Raw genomic sequence first — 19838 nt, 5'->3', positions numbered from 1 at the left:
AGCTCAGCTAAGTAAGTCCTGGTGTCTGTCCTGGAGGGGCTCACAGAATAGAACGGGAAACAAAATCTCAGTAGTGACAATATCATGGTGGTCTGTGCTGGTTGTTCCCGAATGCCAGTGTGAGGATCTCTGCTGCCCCACCAGTGTTTGTAGAAAAGAAAAGAGGAATTTTTTCATAAAACTACATGTATTCAATCTAAGGAACTGTCCCTTATTGTGCAAGTGGTTCCTTTCTATGATGCTAGAATGTTCTTATGACAGAAGGCTGAGAGAAGATGGTGAGAGTTTCTTTAAATTGCTCTACTTGGCAAATTAAGAATGATCAGTTCTCCGTCAGACTTCCAAATTTAGGGGAGGAAAACAGAAAACTAAACTATGAAATTCAAGAGGTTAGAAGCCACCACAGATATTCGGGTTGGTTTATATGGGCCTACAAGGCATGTTGGGTATCCCTCCCTGGGGTTTTTAGGGAAGCCTTCACAGGGAAGCCAGATTCACTTTCTTCCTCAAATATCTGACCCATTTCTGCTTCAATCGTCATCTTTGTGCAAAATTTTTAGGACTAGAGAGTTGGGGCAGGAAGAAGAGCAAATCAAAGCGAGGTCTGTTTCTTAGCCTGGATTCCTCTGGGCAGCCTCCGACTGATTCCTCTTATAGTTTTTGCCAAATGATTTTTCTTTTTCATTACCTAAGGTATATTTTAAAAAAGACAGAAAGAACGAAATTCCACCCAGAAAGGAATACGTTTTTTCTCATGGGGAAGAATGCTCAGTTGTTTTTAGGGACTGAATGAAGTTCTGCCAATGAGTTCACTCTTGTAGAACGTTGAAATTCTCCCAAACATACTAATTAAGATGCCTTTTGTCTTTTCTGTTGGTTTTAGCTTTGAAGATACCATGAAAATGGCATGTTGCAAAATCGAGGAGCCAAGTTTGGAGGAAATGATGTGGTTCCTGCTTGGCATTCAGCCTCGCACTTGATAGACCTAGTCTAGAGAGTGGTCACCAAACTTTTCTGATGGCCCAAGTGCCTGGGCTGTACTGTACAGTTGTGCAGTTTAATGGTTCCTTCTGGAATTGCGCAGTGCACAAACTGTGTAGCTGTAAGCCTTGGCCTGATGGACCCCAGCAAAAATAGAAATGAGCACAGACACTCAGGAAATGTATGCTTGTTTATAAGTTATTTATGTGTATGTGTGTCAATCCACTTAGATTATATATTGATAAAGCATGATTTCTTTTTTTGATGAAAAAATAAAAATGAATAGCAGTTTTAACAAATTTCATCTGTGCCCCAATGGATGGTTTTGAACGTCCTTCAGGCAGGGTGACACGTTTGTAGGGCAAGGTTGCTTCTTAGCAGTAAGGTACTTATGGGTCTTACCTGTTCCTGCCAGGCCCTCCATCTCACCTTCTGGTTTCTGTTTCAGAGTACACAGTCATTAATGAAGCCTGCCCCGGAGCTGAGTGGAACATCATGTGTCGGGAGTGTTGTGAATACGATCAGGTTAAATGTGCCTGCCCTGGAAAGAAAGAAGTGGTGGGTTATACCATCCCTTGCTGCAGGAACGAGGAGAATGAATGTGACTCCTGCCTGATTCACCCAGGTGAGTGTGCAATGGGAGACCTCAGGCTGCCTTCATGTTTTCTGAGGTCAGTAATAGGAGCACGCCGAACACTTGAATTCTGACAGGTAGACATCAGGAGGCTGTGATGCCATGATGATTAAAAGTGGCATAATTCAACCCACTCTAACTACAGGCAAAGGAATTGGAGGAGTTAGTACCCTTTTCACTGTTAAACTTATAAAGCTGTAGATTTATCTACTTAGTCATTCATTTAACAAATAGACTGTGCAGCTCCTTTATACCATGACAGGTGGTGGGAATACAGTGATTTTTAAAAAGACACATTCCTGGCATTTCCAGAGCTTACAGCTTACTGGGGGCGATGGAGGAGTAAACAGGTGGCTGTAATGCAGCATAGTAGGTGCTGTGATAGAGAAGCATGGGTACCATGGGAGCCTGGATGGGGATGTGGGTGGATGACTTATTAGAGCAGGTGATATGTGTGCTGAAGATGGAAGCAGCAAACTGAAAAGCATGAAGGGGAGCCAGTCGAGAGGTCAGGCCATAGAGAATAGCATGTGATAAGGCCCTGTGGCAAGAGAAAGCATGGAGTTTAGGGAATTGCAAGTAGCTCAGTCTGCCTGGAGGGGTGTGTGTGTGTGTGTGTGTGTGTGTGTGATGAGAAACATGGAAAGAGATAAACAGACCAAAGATTGAGAGAACAATCTGAAGGAGAGAACAGGGGGGCTCCAGGACAAAGGGCTTTGGAGGCTGTACTATGATGTTTAGGCTATATCCTGAAGATATTTGGTAACATTGGAGATCTTTTCATTACAAAGGTAAAAGCTGATTTTCTCTTCAAATGCAGTATGGAGAAAGGATTGGGAGAAGGCCACGATTGGAGGCAGGGGAGGAATAATGGAGACCTTGATGAACAGAAGCCCTATGGATGGAGAGAGGTGGAGGGATTTGAGAGAGATTAGAAGGCAGAGATGACGACAATTTGGGATTGGTAGGATGGGGAAGGGAAGGGCAGAGCAGAATTCGAGGATGATGCTCTGGCCCTGAGTTGGACATTTGGGAGGTGGTCACAGTAATATGAGAGCATCCTAGGGTGAGATGGGACCTTCCCAGGTCATGGTGCCTATTCCTTTGCCTTTACATCAGGCTGGACCTGCCTTCTCCCAAACCCCCAATTCCCTGGCCCCCACCATAGAGGGGGCAGTGATTGTCCTTCTTCACTGAAGTGCCTGTCTGCCTGGAGCAGTGTGGACACTGAGCTTTACTCTTAAGGTATTTCCAGCGTGATTAGCGACTCACTGAATGTTCTCTTGGTGCTTTCATATCTGCTGCCTTGTAAATCTGACTTTTTCCAGGGGCATCTGACCATTTCTCTTCCAGGCCTGATCAAAAGGAGGAGGTAGAGAATTTCAAATACACTTTCCTCAGACTGAAGACTAAAAGGATGTCAAAAATGTGCTTTGGGAACTTCTCTCATTTCTTCCTCTCCCCTTACTTTACAAACACAGAGAATGATGCTCATTATTACCAGGAACTTTCTTTTGAGGAAAGCTATAGAAGAGGAGAGAAAACAGGGCTCAAGTATACAGGTGCTACATCTAAACCATCTTCCTTCTTGGAAGAAAGTAAGGCTGAGCTTTAAAATAGAAGTGACCTCAGTATAACCTTTGCACATTTGATCCAGAAAAGAAACCCACTGTTCCAATTCCCTGATGGTGAGAATAGTTTGTAGGGAAATAGTTGAGTAGTGCCTCCAAATCTTCTAAGGAAATTTTGAGAGCTAAGCCAGGGTCTCCTGACTAGGGGTCCTTGGCAGGCATGCTGAAGTCTTTGAACAATTTTCAATATTTTCAAAAGCCTAGCGATTACTGTTGTTATGAGGGTGGGGCTTTGGTTTAATGAGCTGGCATGAGGTCGTGGAATAAATAAGAGACCTTCATAGGCAGTGCTGTGTGCTTCCTACTGCATCATATAGAAGGGCATCAACATCTGCCATGCCTGCACCCAACATCTTATTACATCATACAGGAGACACCCAATATTACCACGTCGAATGGTGCTAGGAAGGATCTTTCAAACTGAGTAGTGAAGAACTGTCCCATATCAACCATCTGGTTGCCCTGAAAGGAGAGGCTAGAGAAAGGCTTTTTAAAAAAAAAGATTTTCAAAAATAGTGAATTGGTGTCCTAGCAGTCCCTACTGGTGATCAAAGAGGTTTCTCTGTGTGTGTGTGTCATTATGAACGCAAGCATTTTTATTTATTTATGTGATTTAATCCATTTCAGTCATTATTTATTTTAATGCACACATCCCATCTTATAACACTGGGTGCCCCTTTATGTCTTTCTGTGTTCTTCTGACCTGACCACACTGTTTTTGAAGACTTCTTGATTTCTCGCATGACAAGATATTTTAGCCTCTTCTTGTATATTTTCTGCCCCAGATCTGGAATCAGCCACTTCTCAAAGGAACTTTGGTCTGAGACCATGATCTGGTCACCTGAGGTGTTCCTTGCTATTGGACTGTCATTGTTACAAGGTTTTGTTTGTATGTTTTTTCAAGTGGATGGAGCTGGGAAACATGTATTTTTTAAAATGAATTTTTGCTGCTACTCAAGTTCAAATGTAATATTCCAAGGTTGTTAATTAACTTCTTTGATTTTATATTTGTATGTCTTTTCTCTCATGGTGAAAATCCTGTTTCCTGATAATATTAACCTAATCACTTACTTGCTTTATCTTATAATTGTACAAAACAACAACAGCACCATTGGTATTAGTAAGAAGACCACTGATGAGAGTGGTTTTTATTCACCTTAGAATATATCTCACTAAGTATATAGAGTCAAAATACTATGTTTTAAAGCCAATTGATGTAGTTCTTTTGTCTGTGGTGTTACACCATCTACTTGATGTGTAGTTAGGTTTATTGTTTCTATCTGTTTTCTATATTTGACAATACAAGCTAATATGTGTGTGCATTTCTGTATCTTTCCCCTTCTTGCACAAAAGACAGCATGCCATAAACACTGGTAACTGCCTTGCTTTTTTCTCTTAACAATATGTGCTGGAGATCACTCACTGACAGTAATAAAGCTGGGTTTTTTTTTTTTTTCCATTTCTTTTTACAGTTGCATATAACTGCATCATGTGGATTACCATAGTTCATGAGTATTTGGGTTGTTTCTAGCTTTTTGCTGTTATAAATACTACTATAGTGAATAGCCTCAGGCATACATCAGCTAGTATTTTTGCAGCATATCTTTGGGGTAGATTCCTGGAAGAAGAATTGCTGCATCAAAGGGAGGTGCATATGTCATTTTGCCAGCCTTTGCCAAATTCTCCTCCACGCATTGGCATTCACAGCAGCCATACATGAGAGTACCGTTTTCCCGAAGTCTTGCGACAGAATGTGTTGTTTTGGAATTTTGTCAGTCTCAAAGGTGCGAAATGGGATCTCAGCCTGGTTTAAGAATTTCTATCACTTCTATCATTATGCTGGACAGTGATTCTTTCTCTTGTGATGGCAGTAATTGCACGAGGATCAATGTCCAGGGGCGTGGTGGTGGGGATGGCAGTGCTGACGTCCAGCAGTGGCCAGCGGCACTGGGGCCCTCAATGGAGCAAGATGGCTGTGTATTTTAGTGCGTTTCTAGGCTGTGTAGCTTGGACCTCGGTCCTCTAACCCTTCTGGCAATACCGTGAGCTACTTAGTGTCTTTTTAACACAGCCTTGTTCATCTTAATCACCAGGCTGGTTTTCGTGGCTTGCACCTAATGGCCTGGTTGTTACTGTGCTGAGAGTTGGCAGGGTCGTAGAGGGCGGACTCTGAGTCCATTGGCCTCCTTGGTGGCACAGTGGGTAGGAAATCGGACGGGAATGTGGCACATGGGCGAAGATGGCCTTTAAAAGACCATCTTTTAAAGCAGTCTTTTAAAGGACCCCTGGGACCCAGTTATGGGCCATATGAAATTTGATGAATCATATTAGCAATTCTTTTCTGGTCGGAAGAGACACTGGGAGAGGGAAGCAAAGTCAGGATGGTGTGCAGAGAGAGAGCTACAAGTCTCTCTCCTACAGAAATCACACATATGTACACTGCATGTATACACTACAGGCCAATGAAAACCTAATTTTAGCCAAAAGCAAAAAAGTATGCTATTAGCTCAAGGAAATGCTGGTTATCTTGAACAGTTCAGAAGCCTGGATTATTCATCCATTCAACCATCCATCTATCCATTTATTTATTCGCTCAAATCTCAAATAATAATGTTTCTGGAACACTTATTATGTGCCAGATACTGTATTAAGTGGGGGGGATATAATGTTGAACATGGTGCAGTCCCTCACTTCAGTCTGTACAGGAAAACAGACAGTAGGCAGTTAAAACTGAGCATGCTATATGCTATGGTGGGGATAAGCCAAGAGGAGGTATGGGAATGCAGAATAATAATAATAGTTCATGTTTCGGGGGTACTTGCTATGTGCCAGACCCTTTACATGTGTGAATTTAATTTCTAAAACAACTTTATGAGGTAGGCACGGTTTTTAACCCTGGGTTTACAGATGAGGACATTGAGGTACAGAGAGCTTAAGCAATTTGCTCAAGGACACACAGCTGGACAGTGGAGGCGCCAGAACTTAGCGCTCCGTTTTAATAAGTGGGATTGGATTATCTCTACCTTTCCTCACTGTCCCCCACCCCTCAGGAGACCATGTTTTAAAAATAACCCTTGACTAGTGTGGCCTCTCTGGTGTGGCCTGCTGGTCGGGGGGAGCCTGACACCTTCCAGGGTGAGCCCATTATTAGGCATTAAGGTTGTTTCCGACGGCACACTCTGGTTATAGAAGTATATACCATAGAAGAATATTTAATGGAATGGGAAGATGGTTACTATCTATTATTAAATTAAAAGGTAAGTTATTAAAAACAGAATGTACAGTATATAGTATAAGCCTAATTTAAAAAAAATGTGTTCATGTATAGAGAGGGAATTACTGATCATTTTCTCTGGGTGATGGAATTTTTGGTGTTTTTAATTGAATTCTTTTTGCGTGTCTGAATTTTCTAAATATTCCATAATAAACATGTAATATTTTTATAAAGAGAAAAAATACCCTGTATTGATGGATTCTACCTTTTACTACAGGTTATTTCGTTTTGCATTAAAACATCAGCCACAAATGAAACAAGCCAGACACAAAAGGCCATATATTGTATGATTCCATTCATATGAAATGACTGGTAGATTACTGGTTGCCAGGGATTAGGGCCGGGGGTGGGGATTGGCGAATGGGGAGTGACTGCTAATGAGTATGGGGTCTTTTGTGGGGAAGGTGATGAAATGTTCTAAAGTTAGAGAAGAGTGATGGTTACGCAACTCTGGGGTATGCTAGAACCCACTGAATTGTACACTTTAAAAGAGGGAATTTTTTTTTTTTTAATTTATTTATGGCTGTGTTGGGTCTTTGTTTCTGTGCGAGGGCTTTCTCTAGTTGCGGCAAGCGGGGACCACTCTTCATCGCGGTGCGCGGGCCTCTCACTGTCGCGGCCTCTCTTGTTGTGGAGCACAGGCTCCAGACGCGCAGGCTCAGCAATTGTGGCTCACGGGCCTAGTCGCTCTGCGGCATGCGGGATCTTCCCAGACCAGGGCTCGAACCCGTGTCCCCTGCATTGGCAGGCAGATTCTCAACCACTGCGCCACCAGGGAAGCCCTAAAAGAGGGAATTTTATGGTATGTGAATTATCTCCATGTAGACTTTTTTAAAACTAATGCATTAGAACCAAAATGTGCAATCAGTCTGGAAGCTTATTACTAAATGTTTTTGATAGCTCATAGTACTTTTCAGGTTACTGATGTTACGTGAGATATGGCACCCTTGTAAAACGTGAAAAATTTACAACCAGCAAGAGGGTTTTCCTTCAGCACAAACAACAGTGTAATTTAGATTTGGTTTTCATATAGTAATAGGCCTTTGCTGTCAATTGGTCTTAAATTTGGAGGTATTTTCATCAATGTTATTTGCTTTATAAAACATAGTGATTACAAAATAATTTTAAATAGCATTGTGTTTTATTGAAACTTAAAGTTCATAATTATGACCAGAAATGGAATTAAAAGAAAAAAAAAAGCCATCAGCCACTAATTAGGAAGATGGTTCAGACCATCCTCCTAAACTCCTCAGTCTGAATTCTGGTGCCTCTAGCGTCTTCCTAGGAATGTGCATTTTTTCCTAAGGGCTTTGGCACCTTTCTAGGTCCAGATGCCCTTAGTTGAGACAAGGTCCTGGGAAGGTCCATAGTTTCTCTCTTGTGCAGCCGATCAGAACCCGCATGTGCTTAATCTAACACCCTTCTGCTTGGAAAATTTTCAGGTTGTACCATCTTTGAAAACTGCAAGACGTGCCGAAACGGCTCGTGGGGGGGTGCTCTGGACGACTTCTACGTGAAGGGCATCTACTGTGCAGAGTGCCACGCGGGCTGGTACGGAGGAGACTGCATGCGTGAGTAGACCCTGACATAGCTCCGTCTCTAGCGTGTGCTCCTTTAAAGTCTCAGCTTTGCCATGGGCTAAGGTTTATCTTGTTGGACTCTTGAGTTCTGGAAAGTTGGTGGCCAGAGGGCTTTCTAGGTAAGACTGTAAAAAGCAAAGATGTGTTTCCATCTGTTGGGTGTGGATTGTGGACTTCTGTTTGGAATTGGCCACGGGAGGTTTCTGTCTGCTCTTAAATCTTCCCCTCTCTCCGAAATGAAGCCAATGCATTCTGCACAGAGCATGCCTCATGTCCACTGAGAAGCAATTGTGTGTTGTCATTGGTCAGCAAGCAGTGAATAAGGCTTCAAAAATGCTAAGTCTGTAGTGCATTTAACATATGAATTTCTATTGGAAACCTTCTTGAATCCTGAGTTAAATTCCTAGAACCCACATCAGATTGTCAGCATGCCACTTGTCCCAGGAAAGGGATTCTTTCTGGGTTCTGCTTGATCTCCAAGAATTACTGAAATCTTTATTAGGGTTCCCCTCTGAGTCAATAATCCTTTGAAAATGGAGTGGAAATCTAACCTGTCTCAGTTTAAGATTCGTCTCTGCAGCAACTGAGAGTCAGGATCTGGAGCAATGTACAAACTGTCATTATTTCGTTAAGCCTATTTTACATGTTTCCTATTTGAATCAGGAGCAGTCAGGATGGTCTTAGAGTCTAAGTAATTTTACTCTTATGAATGATATTTCCCGTCTGCAGAAATAGAGGATGGAGTGCTATTGGTGTTCTTTGCTTGATCAAACCTGTCGCAAAATGCAAGAGTCTAGGGCAAAGGGTGAGGAAGATACCTAAGTCTATGTGATTTCAGACCCCTTATTCTCAAGCACAGTACTCACCTACCTCCCAGTGGTGAGTTCTTCCTAATAGCTCTGTTTTCTCTGCAAAGCAGGATATGAAATCTCTAATGATAGCAGGGTAGAAGGGAAGCTGAGGCTTGAGAGTACCAAAGTTTTGGGACAGCCACGTGATGAATGAGGAAATGCACCAGCTAGCGATAATTTAAAGCATGTCCAAGCAAGGCTGAGGACCCAGTTGAAGTTGGAACTCCTGTGTAGGTGATGCAGCCAGGACAGGTGGATGATGCTTTCTAGCAGCATGGTAGCAGAGATGAATAAAAGCAGTCATTTGGTTGATCCAAGAGTTGGCTGAGACATGATTGTCCAGGGATCCAGGTTGGGTAGGACATGAAACCAAAAAGAACCTGGTAAAGAGAACAGGGACTGGAGGTCTCGATGAGATGGAAAAGCAGGCTTAGTGATAATAAAGCAATGGAACATGTAGATGGAAGAGGTATTGTGGTCAGAGAACAGAATTTCTAAGTTGAAGCTTTCAGGGGTGGTGGTGATAATGTGTTCATATAGATTAGTCAGTTTTTGCTGTGTAACAAACAACCTCAAAAGGACAGATGTGTATTTTTCTCTATCCTGGGTCTGTGAGTTCGCTGGAGTTTAACTGGTTTCAGCTGGGTTGGCCTGGGTTGAACTCTAGGGTTCAGGGCTCAGACCAAAGGGGCAACTTGGGGTGTGGTCTTCTCAGAGTGGGTCAGAGAAGCACAAGAGGCCAAGCCAAACACATAGCCACATTTAAGGCCTCTGCTCACATCACATTCACTCATATTCCAAGGAATTCACATGGCTAATCCCCAAATCAGTCAAGTATGAGAGTATATTCCATCCCAAGGGGAAGGGTACAAATATTTCCTAAATAATACTCTAAACACTCTGTGTGAGTAAGTGGGTTTGTTTAGCGGACAAGGCAGAGAAGGGGAAGAATATTTGCATGCAGGAGGTCAAAGACAGAAGGACTGCATTTGCTCAAAGAAATCCTGTAGGTGTGTCTTTCCAAATGGTACCTATTGGTTGAGTCCTGGGTTTAGCCTCAGTGTAAGAGCTGACTGTGAATGGAGTCTGATTGGTTGGATTAGTGATGGTGTCCATGTGTAGGATCAAAACCTTCTCAAGGACAGCAGAACTGGCTCAGGGCAACTGGTCATCACCACTAGGCAGGCAAAGCGGAGCACACATGCCCCCATTCATTAAAAAAGAATTTAATGAATAAATCTACCCATAACCATTCAAAAAATATTTCTTGAATGGATGCTTCCAGGTGCAATGATGAGCAAGACAGATGAAGTCACTGCCATCTTAGAGCTTGAAAATTAGAGAGAAGAGACCAAAAAACAAAACAAAACAAAACAAAAAACAAAACAAGAGTGTGGTCAATGCTATGAAACTAACAAAGTAATGGTCATACTCCTATCTCATTCTGTGTTGCTTCAGTTATGCTTGTTCAATTCCGTGATGTTTGTTCTGAAAGCCTCATTCCATACAGTGTATGTTACCTGATCACTGTCTTCATTCCACCCAGTTACGGATATTATCTGATCACAGCCACATACACGAAGGAAGCATTTCTCATGGATCACTGGGCTGGTCACCAGGGAATACAATGAACCCTCCGTGAGTTTACAGTACATTCGTGGAAACAGGGCTTGACCCTAAGAAGACATCAATAGGATGTTATTAGGTTCTTATCACCTACAGCTCATACTGGCACTAAATAAATGTGAAGGGAATTCATAAGAGGAAGTTATTCATTTCAGTATTTGTTGAATGCCTGCTCAGTGCTGGGCACCATGCTGCCTGCCTCTGTTAAGGGGCAGCTGAGCACTTGGGTGGTCGGTGCACAGCTGGGGCACAGTGCGGGAGCCAGGTGGCAGTGCAAGCATTTGCCCAGTAGATGGCGCCCAAACGATCCTTTCAGGCCCTTTAATCCTGGAGGAGGAAGGCTTCCTGCTGAGCACCACTGTAGAGCCCTGGCATTTTTTCCTGAGTGCCATATAGAACCTTAGAAGGAAAGAGGAGTGCAAATGCCAGAAAGTATCAGCCTCTTTTATATTTGAGTTATAGAGCATTCAGTACTGAGCAGTCGTGGTAGCACCTTTATTTGCTCACCGTCCTTGACAATGCTTGTCACAGTTGATATTAACCTAACTACTTAGAGTCTTAAAATCCATTAGGTGATTGATTGATTCATAACCATCGACAAGTTCCATTAACCAAGAGAATTGGAGAAGGGCTGGAGGTCACTGAGCCCAGGAGACAACTTTCTTCACATCTTCCTGGCGAGGAAATGTTGGTTTAGTAATCTCAGAATATTCAGGCTAAGAAGCTGATTCCTTCTTTCTCCAACTTTTTATTTTGAAAAGTTTTAAATACACAGAAAGTTGAAAGAATACTTCATTCATCCTTTACCTGGATTTACCCATTATTATCATTTTCCCACATTTGGCCTGCTCTCTTTTCTTCTGCACTATGGATTCATGAATTTTCTTTTTTTTCCACGTTTCATAGCTCTACCATCATTTTTTAATGCTCAGATTGTCCCAGAATTGGCCACCGAAGACCCTTTAAGCCCACTTCATCACATCATTCTCTGAGCACTTCCTTGCTTCTTGGCCACCGTACCCCCCCACCCTCTCCCAAAATGTTTCAAGTTCACCTTGATTGTTTACATACAGGTCCTGGAACCAGCCATTTCTCCACGAATCCTGGTTCCTTTTGTGGGGAATGGTATTTAGGAACTGTGATCTGGTGCTGGCCATGAGAGACACTGATCTCTAAAGTCAAAATCAAGGCTTCCTTTCAAAGCTTCTTAAACAGGAAAGTTGAGTTCTTAAGTGGAACCACTCTGCTGACTTCCAGAGTGAAGTTTATTTAACTTGGCCTTCAGACCAAGTTCCTAAGCCACCAAATGAGATGAGCGTGAGAGGGCCCGAGAGCCACCTGGATGCCACGCTTCTAGGTAGCACTGAAGTGATGCCAACCCTTCAGGCCCCAAAGGATCTAGGGGAGGTAAGAAGGTTAGGAAAGCAACCTAGATGAGAGAGGATTTATGGGGAGAGATTATAGGCCCTTAACACTGTTTTCTTTTCTTAGTTATATTATAGATAGAAGCAGAGGAGCAGAGGAACTGACCATCAGCTGTGACCAAAAATGTTTGTGGGGCTGGAATATCAGGCTGGTCCTTGAGCCATAACCAGGAATGATCAAGAGCAAATGAGAAAGAGAGAGAGAGGGAGAGGGAGACAGGAAGGGAAGAGAGAAGGAGGGAGGAGAGGGAGAGAGGGAGGGAGGAAAGGAGGGAAGAAAAGAAGGAAGGAGGGAGAGCGGGAGGGAGAGGGGGAGGGAGAGAAAAGGCTCACAAATCTGTGCGTGACTGATTTACTGATTGAAGGAGCCGTCCTCCTGGGAGAGCATAGAGTCACCTGGGTGGAGTTACTGAAGACTGGCTCAGCTTCCTCTGGGCTTTTGTGTCCAGACACTTCCAGGAAAGGAACAATGCCCAATTAGGAACAAATTGGGGATGGTATTATGTGGTAGTTAACAGCTGGGCTTGGAACCATTAGGACCTGGATTTTAATCTCTCCCGTGACTTCTTCCTCCGTGACTTTGGGCAAAGTTACCCAATCTTTGTAAATCTGTTTCCTCATTTACAAATTGGGGAAAATAATAGTGCCCCCTCAGAGGATTTTTGTGAGGGTTAACTGAAGTGCTGTTTATAAAATTCCTTAATATGGAGTCTGGTATATAGTAAGTGCTCAATAAATGGTAGTTGCTATTGGTATTATTACTAAACCAGAGACTTGAAGGGAGCTCTTTTTCTTTTTCTTTGTTGCGAAGGAAATCAATGTAGGGCCAGAGAGGAAAAATAATAAAACAGAACTTCCCAAGGGACAAGAGAATATACACTGGCCATGAGGAGGTTATCTTCTCAGGACCATTGGTATGGGGGGAGGGGCTTCAAAAATGGTTTGATTGGGCAGGGAGATGTTCGATTTAATCTGGCATAGTCATTCATTCAGTTAACAATTAATTAAGCACCTACTCGATGCATACAAAGGTGTGAGCAAGACAGACAAGGTCCCTGCTCTCACAGAACTGTGTCATGGAGGAGACAAACATTTAAACCACCATTATAAAGTATCAGATTGGTTGGGATTATAGGCCAAATCACAGGATGAGCCATGAAGTCATTCCTGGACATCTAATGAAGACCTGAGCCCCTGACAAAAGCCGTCACTTAGCACTTATTTTGAACCAGCTATTGTTCTAAGTACCTTCATGTACAAACTCATTAATCCTCATCACAGCCTTTTATAGGTGAGGGCATTGAGGCACAGAGGGGCTGAGTAACTTTCCTGCTTGCTGTCACGCAGCTGGTAAGTGGCAAAGCCAAGATGCCAATTCAGAGGCTGGGGTCCAGGGCCCAGTCTCTCATCCTCTATACTAAACCACCTCTTGATGTGAGAGGCCCGTGAGGTCCTCACTCCGAGTGCCTGTCCGAGGGCCTAGCAGGTCAGGGTAGGATGAACCAAATCACATGGAAGGTGTGAGCTTCCTTCCGGCTCCTGGTCCTTCCCACGTCCTCATCCCGGCTTTTGTGCTGCCATCGCTGTCCAAGCTCCGGGGCCTACAGACTTTAGGGCTTCAGCCGATGATGTAAAGAGGCTCCTAGGAGCCCTGGAGCGGTGGGTCAGAACCTGGGCTGTCACCTGTGATTCTTGTACCAAATTTGTGTCTCAGATCCAGACAAGACTCGAGACGCGACAGTATTAGTTGCCATTTACTGAGGATTTCTGTGTACCAGGCACTTTGCTAAATGCTTTACATACAATATCTATCTCATTTAATCCTCAAACAAATAAGAACTTATCAACAACAACAACATGGTAGTAGGTACTCCTATTATGCTTATTTCCACATGAGGGAACCTTGGCTTGGAAAATCTAGAGAACTTGTCTCGGATCACACAGCTAGGAAAATCTGAACTGAGATTAGGACCTGGTCGGGCTTCCAGGCTGCCCCTTAACCATTGTGAGTCCTGTCTCTTGAGTGTTATTTGAAGGAGGAAGGAAAGTGCAAATGGCTTTTTAGGTCAGAATGCTTTCTTTAGTCCTTCCCCTGCCCCCATCCAAGAGGAAAGATTAAAGAAAAAAAAAAAAAGCACTGCTTCTCAGAAGTATGTTGTGTCTCTCTCCTGCCCCTCCCTCCTTGCTCCCCCAGCTGGAGATAACAAGACTTGTCTGAATGCTGGGGGTGTTCATTTTTGCTGGGAACCTTCCAGCTCTCTTTCTAGTTTAGAAATTCATGAAGGTTTCCTTTCAGCTCTGTAGAGGCAGAGTCTATCCAGCTCTCTCTCTTGTCTGGGTTTGTAGCCATGGGGAAAGACGGGGGAGGGGGCGGCCTTGGAGATGAGTCCAGGATTCGAGATCCCAGGGGACAGTCTGGCTTGGCTGGCAAAATTCCCTGCACACACATGCGCGTGCACACACACACACACGCGCACACACACACGCACACATACACATACCCTCTTCCCCTGCAGCAAGACATGGTCAGGGAATCTGACCATGGCACTTCGTCTGGGCCATTGCCTCTCTGGTCTTTCAGACTCAGGACCACCTGCTTGGTTGGCCAGCCGTACTTCCTTGGCGGGGACGCTCACCTGCGTTCAGTGTTCTGCCCTAGACAGAGGGTGCAGTGAGTCTGCCCTGCGCCCGGACCCTCGGACTCGGACGCCCACGTGGAGGTGGGAGTCGCTTGGTGTGAGGAGGGAGCAGAGCTCCTTCTCCTTTTCCCGGTGCCCAATACCCTCCCCCCAGAGCACATGTCTGAGAAGTGGCCTCTTTGTCTCTGGCTGCTTGGAACTTGTCCCCGCTCTTGGGACCGACTCTGCCCTCCCCTCTGGAGTGAGAAGGAAAACATCATGAAGGACCGAGGCGTCACATGTGGCTGGGAATCCTGGCTGCTTCTGAAGGACGGCCCCTGGGCCCCAGGAACAAGTGGTCTTGCATCTCACGTGGCCGGGGGCCAGCCCCCCGGGGTGGGTGGGGCTCCCGGCCCTCAGGAGGCCGCATGAGACCCTGAGGGCCAGGGTGGGGCTGGCCAAAGACCGCGTGGTCTTGCCAAGAAGACCTGCCTGGGGAGGGGCACCAGCTCCCCGTGGACCTGCGGGGTGGGAGGGCAGTGACACTGCTGTCTGATTCCAGGGAAGAAACCACAAGCAGGCTGGCGGCACCTGCTGCTGACTCTGACTTGGGGTCCCTGCAGGAGGTTTGCTGCGGAGCTGGGATTTCACACCTTGTGGCTGGGAGGCTGCCAGTCGCAGAGGGGCGGAGACTGTGCAGGAAGGTTTCTTTTTTTGTCTCTCACACCCAATGTATCACTTCCGTAGCCGGGCAGCAGATGGGCGGATGGGGGCGATGAGGAGTGTGAGGTATGCAGGAAGAAGGCACGTGCACTTCCGAAAGTTGGGGGCTGGGGCAGAGATTCAATGTATTTGGGGGACGGGTGGTGGTGGAAGAATCCTGCTGCTTCAAAACGAGTGGGAGAAGGCTGGGTCAGGAAACCCTACGACAGTTTAATGCACTAGCAGAGCCCCAGCCTTGGTACGAGACAGATCCAAGTTCAAATCCCTGCTCTGCCACCAACTAGCAACAGCTAACATTGGCTGAGTTTTCTGCTAACTGCTTTCCACGTGAGTCATCCGATTCAAGTCTCACAAAACGTATGAAGTAGGTGCTAGTTTTACTCCTCTTTGGCTCAGGTCTGCTGAGGTTCTGCGAGATGAAGAAACTTGCCCAAGGCCACGCAGCCAGTGACGCTAAGGCTGAGACTCAAACCGATGACAGCGGGACTCCGAAGTCCCGTCGTAACCACTGCTCTGCAGTTAGAACAGTCGTCTGCAGTCTTCCGACTTCCCGGCCATTCAGCTGTGGGGAAGTCACCTAACTTCTCCCATCCTTAGTGTTCCTGTCTGGGGACTGGGGAGATGAATATCGTTCTCCCAGGTTTCTTGTGAGGATTAAACAAGAGAATTTGTGTAAGTCTTTTAGCCAGTCCCTGGCCTGTCACAATGTCACCATTCATTCATTCAACAGCTCTTTATTGAGCACCTGTTATATGCCAGTTTCCATTCTAGGTGTACAAGCTAGAGAAGTCCCAGCTCTACCAAAGGGAGTAAGCAAATAAGCTCGATAATTTCAGATAGTGATGTGTGTTATGAAGAAAACAAAATTGAGTAAAAGGCAGTGACTGTAGAAACGTGAAAGTCCATTTTAGCTGGGTGGTCCAGGAAGTCCTCTTTGAAGAAGCAGCTGTTGAGCTTAATTCCCAAAGGAAGGAGATGTGGAAGAAGATGAACCTTGTAGGTTAAGGGAGCAGTGGGTGCAAGGCTTGGAGCTGGGACAGAAAGGAGGCCGTGTGGCTGGAGCTGCATGACGAGCAGATGGGTGGTGGTAGAAACCGGGCAGAGGGCAGGGCTGGGTGGTCCGTGAGGCAGGGCCGCGGATGCTTTGGGAAGGTGAGGCACAGTGGCCAGCCTTTGGAGGGTCGAGTCGAGAGAGTAATGTGATCTAATTTATTTATTTAAAGGGTGGCTTTGGCTGCTATGTGGAGAATGGAAAGTTGGGAGACAAGGATGGATGCGAGGAGGCTGGAATTGCAGAGAGAGAGAGAATGGAGGCCTGACCCAGACAAGAGCCCCACATGGAAAGTGGTGGAAGATGTTTCCCATGTGGAGCCGGGCAGCAGCAATAAACATCCTAATGATGAGATGACTCATGCTGCCTAGCAGTCAGTTTTGCAAAAGTCACAAGCTTCAGACCTCACAGCTTGTCAAAAGCAAAGTTTGGGCTGTATTCTTAACACTGTAGAAATATTACTAACATCCTGCCGTGAGGCACCATCCACTGATGTTCATATTTTTCTTTTGAGCAATGAGAATTTATTTGGGGAGGTTATTGAAGATAACCGCATGTCCAGAATTTATGAGGTCAAACTGGGTTCTGTGTAGAACAGAGTTAAATACACTTTTTCTGTAAAGGGGCAGATGGTAAATATTTTCATTTCTGTGGATTCTACTGCCTCTTTTTGCAACTACTCAACTCTGCCATTATAGCTGGAAACTGACCTTAGACAATGCATTAAAAATGGGTGTGGCTCTGTGTCAATAAAACTTTATTTAAAAAACAGGCAGGAAGCCGGATTTGGCCCATGGATCATAGTTTGCCAACTCTGGTAGAAAATATAGTTTATTTACATGACCCAGATAACTTTTTTTTCTATAACACCAATTCAAGACATTTCCCCCAAACTCTTTTGTAAAACTAAGGTGCATCTTACACATCTCTGCTTAACACTAGAAGATATGATATAATTTAATGGAGGCTCTGTGCCGTGGTTTTCAAATCTTGGGGATTCCTTGGAGGTAACTCAGGAGACCAAGGTGATAGTGAGAGTGGAGGGCTTGGGGCCCCAGCTTCTGCTTCAACCAGGAGCCCCTCTTGGATCCATTTTAAAAAATTAAATTGGTGGTCTTCATAAGAGTTTGTCTGAAAAAAAAAGGGCTTGGGAGGTAGAAAAAAATTGAAAACCACTAACCCAGTCCAAATGGTTGGAGTTCATGTCCCCCTGCAGGTGTCGTGCGTTAGAGAGGTGTTGATCACATAGTTGCTCATAGAACAAATTAATACATACATTTTCTAAATGGATGGAAGGGGTTCAGGAAGGAGTTGCTTTGGGGTTATATTTGTGGGGTAGAGAATGTGCAGGGAACACAGACCAAAGGGTCTTATGCAGATTTAGACTCTGGACAAAGGCCACAGTGTCCCATGTAGAGCTGTGGGGAGGGCCTGCTTTCTGAGCCTGGTAAGGTGGCAGCAGCAGGCTGGCATGTGGCAGTCTTGGAGAGGCAGGTGAGAGAGTGGCTTGGACTTTACATTCAGACACAGGTTTAAATCTCTGCTTTGTCACTTAGTAGCTAGACAAGTTATTTATTTAATCTCTGGTTATCCATTTTTCCATCTGGAAAACTGGAATGATACTACTTCTCTTCTCAAGCTGTTGGGTGGATTAAATGAATTAACAATTCACTGCCAATTGCCTAGCACATTGCCAGGTGCTTGAGAAATAGAAATATCCTTCTACATTCTGTTCTCAAGGGTGTGGGATGAGCTCAGCGGCTTTGAGACCTTTTACCATCTCTTTCCTGTTGACTCCAATTTCCATGCCCCAATCTTCTCTTCTTAGGATGTGGCCAGGTTCTACGAGTCCCGAAGGGTCAGATTTTGTTGGAGAGCTACCCACTGAATGCTCACTGCGAATGGACCATTCACGCCAAACCTGGGTTTGTCATCCAGCTAAGGTAAGGGGCTGGGGTCAGAATTAGGGAGTCTGAGGTTATAAGGGAACACAGTAACAGGACCAAAGGTCCTGGATCCTAGTGACCAAGGGCTAATTATCAGAACTTCATTTTTAAAAGCAGAAAATGTATATTAGAATCTTTTCCTTTACCTCTCAGTGATTTTGTGGGATAAGGCCTGGGTAAAGCTACGGTCAATTAGATGTTTGTCATTCACTGCCCGAGGACAGTGAGACTCAGGTGATGGTGACCCAAGGCTAATACCAGCACAGCAGAACACCGAGAGCAATCTATCCCCCAACCCCCAGATCTTGACCAAGTCTTCCTGTTCACTCAGTACTGGACTAGACTCTATGGGAGGGAGGGGAAGAAATAAGGACAGGTCTAACCTTTAAGGAATTTGCACTCTAGGTTGGGGTTTATGCTCATCACAGCTCCTTTCATTGCTGTCCTCAGAAGACAACCACCACCCCTGCAACCAATAAACTGATTGTTTCACATGCATGCAAGATAAGCTGATTATTCTTATGGAGCTTTGGGGTCCTCACAAATGTGACTAATTGATGCCATAGTCCAAAGTATAGACCCAGGTTTATTGTAACTATAGATAAATAACACGAGTGCATCCTGTTTTGTGAGAACTCCTCACTGCTGCATCCAGGTGCCTGAAACAGGACCCGGTACACACCACAGGTGCTTGGTGGATTCTTGTTGCATAAATAAAGTTGAAAGAACTGCTCCCTGCCACCAGGGTATCTTCTCTCCCCTGGCAAGCACCTCTGCTCTTCCTCTCTAGGGAAGCAGAGTGGCCCACTCATCCCTGGGACATCTAGGGACATTGTCCACCTAGCTCTTCCCTTTTCTAACCAGTGGGGAGGTTGGCGGTGGTGGAAATCTCTAATCTTCTAGGGCACAGGCTTTCAGTAGGTATTTTCTGGGTGGATCAATGCACCTGGAGGTTACCACATGCCAGCTGGCTCCTCGATGGTGCTCTGTCCTTCAGGAGGGGCAACACGATACCTGCTTTGGAAGGATCCAGCAAATCAGGTCCCCTTCTCAATCCTCCTCATCAAAGCTGCCCTTTAGTAGCTGGTCTTCTTGCTCCCTGAGGTCCTGGGGTTAGGATTAAGGTTCGTTAAGTGGACTTTCCCAGAGGAAGGTTAATTCAAGGAGCAAGTGAGAGGCCACATGGTTCTGCTGAATGGGCTCCAGGCTGGGTCTGGCAGGATGATAAGGGCAGGTGTTAAATGCCACATGTTAATTTTTCAGCAGCTCAGGGACCAGGACCAGTGGGTCCCCTCAGGGGCCTCTAAAGAGCTTCTCCGAGATACAGGATACAAAATAAATCCCCTCCCCCCAACCCCGCCAAACAAAAATCCAAAATGGTAGAAGGATTGAGATGCACATCACCTGCCGGGGAAAGGGCCCTAGGAAGGATTGGAAATATGTAGATTTCTTTCCTGCCAGTCAAACCTGGACCTGCTGGCCAGGGATACTAATAAGGA

General features: G+C 45.0%; 1 protein-coding gene across 3 annotated transcripts in view; it reads left to right on the top strand.

Annotated features, from left to right (window-relative positions):
* Positions 1 to 19838, top strand: part of PAMR1 (peptidase domain containing associated with muscle regeneration 1) — a 163522-nt gene that overhangs the window by 112855 nt on the left and 30829 nt on the right. For all 3 annotated transcript variants that reach the window (XM_061201599.1, XM_061201598.1, XM_061201597.1), the window contains 3 exons: positions 1430 to 1606; positions 7963 to 8091; positions 18222 to 18336. In XM_061201599.1, coding sequence (XP_061057582.1) covers positions 1477 to 1606; positions 7963 to 8091; positions 18222 to 18336 — 374 coding nt within the window. In that variant the 5' untranslated portion in view covers positions 1430 to 1476. The remainder of the gene's footprint in view (positions 1 to 1429; positions 1607 to 7962; positions 8092 to 18221; positions 18337 to 19838) is intronic.

Source organism: Eubalaena glacialis, chromosome 10 (genome assembly GCF_028564815.1).
Source record: "Eubalaena glacialis isolate mEubGla1 chromosome 10, mEubGla1.1.hap2.+ XY, whole genome shotgun sequence".
Lineage (NCBI taxonomy): Eukaryota > Metazoa > Chordata > Mammalia > Artiodactyla > Balaenidae > Eubalaena > Eubalaena glacialis.
Note: the sequence above shows the minus strand (reverse complement) of the source record. Positions and strands in the feature narration are given on the sequence as shown.